The 6,342-nt window shown below is 29.2% G+C and overlaps 4 protein-coding genes across 7 annotated transcripts in view; 1 reads left to right on the forward strand and 3 right to left on the reverse strand.

Annotated features, from left to right (window-relative positions):
* LOC102675424 (endothelin-converting enzyme homolog) overlaps nucleotides 1-3,012 on the reverse strand; it is an 11,038-nt gene extending 8,026 nt beyond the window's left edge. The window contains exon 1 of one of the 3 annotated variants that reach the window (XM_006624082.2): nucleotides 2,874-3,012. The gene's annotated coding sequence lies outside the window, so the exon portion shown is untranslated. Of the gene's footprint in view, nucleotides 1-43; nucleotides 701-2,873 lie in introns of those variants that run through there. The other 2 variants (XM_006624084.2, XM_031514388.1) reach the window with 2 other exon arrangements.
* LOC102675195 lies at nucleotides 83-4,474 on the reverse strand. Of its 2 annotated transcripts, XM_006624079.2 has the most exons (5): nucleotides 4,195-4,474; nucleotides 3,775-3,827; nucleotides 3,423-3,503; nucleotides 3,107-3,330; nucleotides 83-3,035 (listed from the first exon to the last, which is right to left on the reverse strand). In XM_006624079.2, exons 1-5 carry the CDS (start codon nucleotides 4,255-4,257, stop codon nucleotides 1,804-1,806), a joined length of 1,653 nt encoding a protein of 550 aa, XP_006624142.1. In that variant the 5' UTR covers nucleotides 4,258-4,474; the 3' UTR covers nucleotides 83-1,803. The 2 variants fall into 2 exon arrangements, with proteins under 2 accessions (XP_006624142.1, XP_031370249.1); XM_031514389.1 differs by lacking the exons at nucleotides 3,775-3,827; nucleotides 4,195-4,474 and adding an exon at nucleotides 3,578-3,608.
* A 357-nt stretch (nucleotides 4,475-4,831) lies between these two features.
* Nucleotides 4,832-5,481, reverse strand: LOC102675840. Its single transcript, XM_006624085.2, has 3 exons — nucleotides 5,402-5,481; nucleotides 5,156-5,259; nucleotides 4,832-5,087 (listed from the first exon to the last, which is right to left on the reverse strand). Exons 1-3 carry the CDS (start codon nucleotides 5,402-5,404, stop codon nucleotides 4,883-4,885), a joined length of 312 nt encoding a protein of 103 aa, XP_006624148.1. The 5' UTR covers nucleotides 5,405-5,481; the 3' UTR covers nucleotides 4,832-4,882.
* Nucleotides 5,482-5,593: 112 nt separating this feature from the next.
* LOC102675974 (mitochondrial import receptor subunit TOM7 homolog) lies at nucleotides 5,594-6,231 on the forward strand. Its single transcript, XM_006624086.2, has 3 exons — nucleotides 5,594-5,924; nucleotides 6,063-6,111; nucleotides 6,199-6,231. The coding sequence occupies exons 1-3, from the start codon at nucleotides 5,825-5,827 to the stop codon at nucleotides 6,212-6,214; spliced, it is 165 nt and encodes a 54-aa protein (XP_006624149.1). The 5' UTR covers nucleotides 5,594-5,824; the 3' UTR covers nucleotides 6,215-6,231.
* Nucleotides 6,232-6,342: the final 111 nt, after the last annotated feature.

The following is a 6,342-nucleotide window of genomic DNA, read 5'->3' on the forward strand; positions in this document are numbered from 1 at the left end:
TTGTTACGAGCTCGATCGATTATCTCGCTCTAATCGACATTACCTTATCTAACGAATCTCGTTATTGGCACGTACACTGTTGTTTTTTGGACCGCTGTTATAATCAAAAACTTGTAATCGAAAATTTAAAAACGCGATGGTACGTCAAGTCGATTTCTGCTCTCCACTGCACTCATGCTGCGAAAATAACTGCAACTCTGGCGCGCACAGCTTCCGTCGGATAAATCTGTTTCGCGGTAATAGACATGCCTTCTTACTTTTAACAACATCGACAGTGACATTGATTCGTGCGTTTCATTTTTCACCGATATCACGATTTCAAGTACGCAACTTGAGAGAAAGAGAATAATCGGTAAGTAATTACTTAAGGAAAAAGGCGTTTATCTGTAAATACGGATTAAAATTCAATATTTTTTCTTGAATTTTGATTTTTCGCGTTTCGTATCATCGGCTGCCTGCTTCATCATTCTATATCCTCGAATATACTCTTTTAGCTTCTCGGCAATCGGCCAACAAACCATTTTCTCTCGTACGCATATACGCGTATATCTTCCGTTTTACCATCTAACAGATTAACAATAATCGTGAAATTCTTGCTTGCATATCTTAATAACTTAATAACGATTACGTACATCGACTTGCGTTTGACAAGATATCGATCGAAAATTCATAAACAATCGCAAAATTGTATTAAAGTGTATATTAGAAAAACACACAAACACGTAATAAATGTTCGAATTGAAAATCAAGTACAGTGCCCTTTGTTCGATAAAATATACGATACATCGTCAATTTCATTGATCCGATTCTCATATCTTTCTCGAGAATACAATATACGAAACGGTTTATATAATAAGTTTAATCTAATAATTATAGAATAAGAAACTGTTATACAGCTTGTAAAGTTGTCGTGCCAAGATTAGAAAAAGGTGCGCTAATGAGTTATACTCGTTTATGTAGGACGATTAATTACAGCGTCGAGGGACGCTTTTGTGCGTAATTGGAATTGGTTGAGCTCATTTGTAAGTGGAAGGAAAAAGGAGATAATCAAGCATGCACTTTTTAATCGATTAACTTTATAACTTAAAGCGATTATCGAAGTGAACAGGATCGAAGATTTTTGGCAGTATCGCGTATTGTATAAAAAAATGAGATCGAGTCACGTTGTAGTAACGACTGTTGATAGATAACAAATTACTTCTGTATATAATTGATAAATAATCGAGACAAATTGAACGAATAGTGTTAAATGTGGTCCCGTCAGTCTCTTATCTTCTGTACGAGAATCTGAATGGTATCACATATACCTATCCTATATTGATATTAGACGTATTGGCGATTTTTTAGTTTCGTGACTTCAACGATCTCAACATCAAATAAAACATAATATTTAAATACATTTCCCAGAATTTAACGAAATTAAATTCCATGCCTTGAAATTGAAAGATATGAATAGATAAAGTAGATATCTAGATATATATATATATACATCATAGATAAATAATATATTTAATATATTTAGATAAATGAAGCGAGAGAGAGAGAGAGAGAGAGAGAGAGAGAGATTCAAAGATCAATTTTTAAAACAGAAAACAATAGTGCGTTTCGTTGGATTGATTATAGAAGAATTTTATGAATTGAATGTTTTACCGCGATTCATAATATATATTAGCGCGTTAACACGATCGATTTCAAGGTAATAACGTGATCGAATACGTATGAATTAATAACGAGTACAAGAATAAGCACTATATGCGTAATACGATAGCAAATGTAAGTATTTCACGAGTATTTCACGAGTGATCAGTCCAGTGATTTAGATCTGTCTAATCGATATTTACTTTCAAGATCAGAATTTGTACTAGTGTTTACGGGACGAGAAAGAGATTGTTCAAATTTTTGGATATTCTCCACGGACAAAGACGCGTTGTCGGAAACAAAACATTTTAATATCACATTATTGGATGGATTTGATTGAAAAGAACTCGCACTAACGTTAGCTCTTCCTTCTAAAGAACTTACGTTATGAGATATATCGATAGACGCTGGCTCTGTATTAATAAGTCCATCGCAAGAATGGGGCAAAATTTTCGAGAAAGCCCTTTGAACGGAATATTTGTCTAATCTTTCTTTATCAGCGTATCTGCCGGTTATTTTTAAAGAACCACCATAAATACGACGATCATTCGTTAATTCTGAATCGAAACTTTCCAACCAATTCTCGATCGACTTCGAATCATTCGAACTACTTCCTTCGATTTTAAAGAGAGAAGAGAAACTTGTCCCTATTGCCGATTCATGTTCTTCTTCTTCTCCCAGATTTTTTTCTTTCATTCTTTCATTCGCATTCCTTTTTATTTGATTATCGTGCACTTTGGAAATTGAACGATCATCCGACTCCCAAACTTCTTGTTCTCTACTACTACCTGCTGTACATTCTACCATTGTATACCTTTCGGTATTCGTCACTCGATAACTTTGATTCTCTGCATTCGAGGTATTTGATTTGTCTAACGGATATGGAACACAATTCATGGAACTAGTTTGATATATATGGCTAAAGGTATCTCTAGGAACGAATTGTTGTTCTCGATAGACGAAAGGAAGACATACGTTTTGCCTAATCGTTCCGTCTGTGACCGAGCAATATTGAGGAAAATGCACAAACGGGATACCTTCTCGGCGTTCAAGTTGCCGAGAACTCGTATCACCATTCGAGTATTGCGTATTTTGATCCAAAGTGTTATTCAATCCTGTAGAGAGGTTGCACGTATATGAGAAACATTGGGATACATTTGAATTCGTTGCGTTTGGCGCAACGCTTGATGATCGGGCATTCGTTGATTCTGGCGAAGCCGGATTAGATACTTTACCACGTGTTTGAGCCATCACGGTTTCGTAACTTGGAGGTGGTCCATATAATTGATAATATGGACAATTCGCATCATTTAACATAACGCTCATGTTCTGGTAATGAGTCGATGTTGTTGCGTTGTTGCTGGTGTAAGTGGGTATCGCTCCATTTCTTTGTGGGCCTAACAATACAAATAAATTGATCAACATTGAATAAGTCGTAATTGTTTAATTGTCACGAGTATACACTCGCCTTTCCACATACGATGCAACAAAACGGTATTCCTTGCTGAATTATACGTTATACGAGCTCTCTGCCCTTGACACATCGTTCCACCCCGAAGAGAACTCTGAGCTCGCGAATTGGAAACTCTAGTTGGAATAGCAGATGCAGCTGCTCTATATCTTCCTTGTAACCAATATCGATACCACCATCCACCACCGGAGCATACCAGGAACATAATTATAACCAATATCCTATGATAAAATTGTAAAAAAAGTTACATTACAAATTTTATTTTTCATGCAAACAGATATATCTGAATAATTTTGTAAACTGTTTTGCGCACCAATAATACCATAAATGATGAAAATGTAATCCAGGTGATACGCAACAACCAATACCGCAACAATATTCGGTTCTAGGACACCTAAAAGATATATGTAAATATATAATTATATATTTTCGCTTTGATACATTTTCTATACTTCATTTTTATCTTTCTTTTTTTCTCTTCATGCTCCTTTTTCTCCTCTTCCTGCCCTTCTCTTTCTTTTCTTCTTTCTTTCCATTTTTTCCTTAATTGTTATCATTTTTTTTTTAATTATTTTAATTTAAAAAATTTTACTATTTAAGAGAAAAAAAAAAACTTTCCTATTCTCTTTACTGTTATAAGATAAATATATTTAGATAAAACTCACTCGTAATATTTTATTTCTCCAGGCATTTCAGAGGCACAATACTTTGCTTCTGCCTAAAACAAATTATTTTTTTAAATTTTAAATAATGCATAAATAAATATTATATATTATATATTGTATACAATTATATAAAAAGGATAAAAGAGAGAGATTAAATTAAATTAAATATAATTTAGAAATTGATCTTAATATGAGTTAAATACGATCATTTTTAAGTAAAAAAAAAAATATTTGGTAAATTCAATTAAAGAAAAAAATCGCATAGTTTATATTAAAAAATAATTAAGACTTTTGTAATTTATTTTAAAAAGAAGTTTTTGTAAATTTAAAATATAAAGTATAACTTCTAAAGAATAACTTTGATATTTTTGAATAAACAATATCGAAACAAATATACTAAAATTGAAAAAAATTACTCACATATATTAAACATTTTGATGTTCCAGCGAATATCGCCAATTTTTTCTTCGTGTTTCGGGCCATCTTCTAATAAAATATTTACACTCTCGTACTTAACAAATAAAAACGATGCGCTCTGCCAAATTGTTTTGATATAATCACCATTTCGCTTCGACTATCATGTGCACACAACATTGCACACCGTTTATTGATTTCAATTTCGGAACTTTACAATGACGTCATCAAACACAGGATTGCCAATATAAGTAAACTGAATTGTAATAAATAAATTAGTACAAACTAAAGTATTATTCAACAAATACAACATATTGCATAACTTAAAAATTTTAATTCGATCTAATCATCGTAGTATTATCGTATATTATAAATCATCAACGTAGTTTTATTTTTTTAATGGCAAAATTTATATGCTCATTCTTTTCTTAATTAAATCTCATTAAAAAAAAAAATTTTGTATTGTTATAAATAATATTTTTTTTTCGAAAATATTTATTCTATTAATTATATTATTTTTATTTATCATATAATTATTTATTGTTTTATTATGCATAATAAAATAATTTTTGATATCAAAGCATGGGTATTTCTTAATATTATCGGAAATTATTAATAATAATGGGTTGAGAAAAATATAATATAGAATATATAAGTATAATGTTTATTGGAATATAATTTTTGTTGTTTTTATTTATACAACGCAATCTTCTACTTTTGATTCTTTAATCATTACAATATTTACCTTATCTTCCCATTCTCTTTCTTTAAATTCTTTTTGAGTTAAAATATATATAATTTTAAAATATTTTTTTAGAAAAGACATATAAATTCGCCGAGAGATGCAATAAAAACAAATACAACAGAACGTCATAATGATAATTATCCCAAAAATAATCCTGTTAATGTGAAATTGTCAATATTATTATTTATATGTGATATTAAATTGAAGAAATATTAAACGTACGTTACGAGTAACATATTAAAATCAGTTTCATCGCAGCAAACATTATCACCGCAACAATATTGCCATGAATCACATAAACCCCAAATACAATAATATGATGAACTCTGAAAGAATATTTTATGATACGAATATAAATTTACATTTGCAAAATATTAAAAAAATATACAATAATTATTATTTTTCTCTCTCTTTTTTTTTAGTAAAATATTTAAAAGATATTTTACAGATATAAATAGATAAAATTACCATTGAGAGAAAAGTAAAAGTGAAAAAATAAATTGAAATATTCTACATAATGGATGAACGTCAAAACGTAAGCATGAACTACAAAATATTAGATAGATGTACTATCAAAAGAAATTAAAGATTGTCTTCAATAATCGAAATTTCAATTGTTGATTAAGAAAACAAAATAAAATAAAAATATGACTTAATATGATATTTGTATGATCGAATAAATTTGATTAATTAGCGAAAGGAAACACATGTTATAATTATAAAAATATACGCTTGTTTTCAATAATATTTGATTTTCGTAATCGTTCAAAATTTCATTGTACGTATACTCATCATTATATCGAAGTTCATCAATTGCATATATTCTATATCGTAATATATATAAATATTAATCTAAACTATATTAATTTTGTACATAACAAATCTATAAAAATGGCGATGTGTCCGCGTACAAAGCAAAAAGTTGCTATTATTTTGGATGTGAGCAAAGCTATATTTCATTGGGGATTTATTCCCGCTATATTATTCTTAGGTTAGTTTTTTCTTATAACTTTTTTTTATTTAACAATTATAAATAATTCATATACAACAATATTATATTATAATAAAATTAATCCATTATATGTAAATCAATTCATTAATTTGTTTTACAATTAATTTATTGTTACAGGCTTTAGGAAAGGTGCTGATCCAGGCATGCCTCAATTATCAATTATAAAGTAAGTTTTTATATGAATTTAGCATTGCATAAAATAATAGTTTATTCCTAAATCATAAAATTATACATGGATAATTTTGTATTTCAGCTTATTGTGGCAATAAAAAAATTTAATCTGCAACATTACTTCATCTTATTTTTCATCAAGATATTTCCTTTATTTGATCAATTATTATATTCCTTTTATCTATTAAATTCAATGTATATTTACTTATATAAATATTAAAATTAT

Source organism: Apis dorsata, unplaced genomic scaffold (genome assembly GCF_000469605.1).
Source record: "Apis dorsata unplaced genomic scaffold, Apis dorsata 1.3 scaffold_991, whole genome shotgun sequence".
Lineage (NCBI taxonomy): Eukaryota > Metazoa > Arthropoda > Insecta > Hymenoptera > Apidae > Apis > Apis dorsata.

Coding starts and splice junctions, on each gene's coding strand:
- LOC102675974 (XM_006624086.2), top strand. CDS start 5,825: ATGGCGATGTGTCCGCGTACAAAGCAAAAAGTTGCTATTATTTTGGAT. Junction 5,925..6,062: donor TCCCGCTATATTATTCTTAG/GTTAGTTTTTTC, acceptor TTATTGTTACAG/GCTTTAGGAAAGGTGCTGAT.
- LOC102675840 (XM_006624085.2), bottom strand. Junction 5,088..5,155: donor TTTAATATGTTACTCGTAAC/GTACGTTTAATA, acceptor TCACATTAACAG/GATTATTTTTGGGATAATTA.
- LOC102675195 (XM_006624079.2), bottom strand. CDS start 4,257: ATGGCCCGAAACACGAAGAAAAAATTGGCGATATTCGCTGGAACATCA. Junction 3,331..3,422: donor CATCATTTATGGTATTATTG/GTGCGCAAAACA, acceptor ATTTTATCATAG/GATATTGGTTATAATTATGT. Junction 3,036..3,106: donor GTTGCATCGTATGTGGAAAG/GCGAGTGTATAC, acceptor TTGTATTGTTAG/GCCCACAAAGAAATGGAGCG.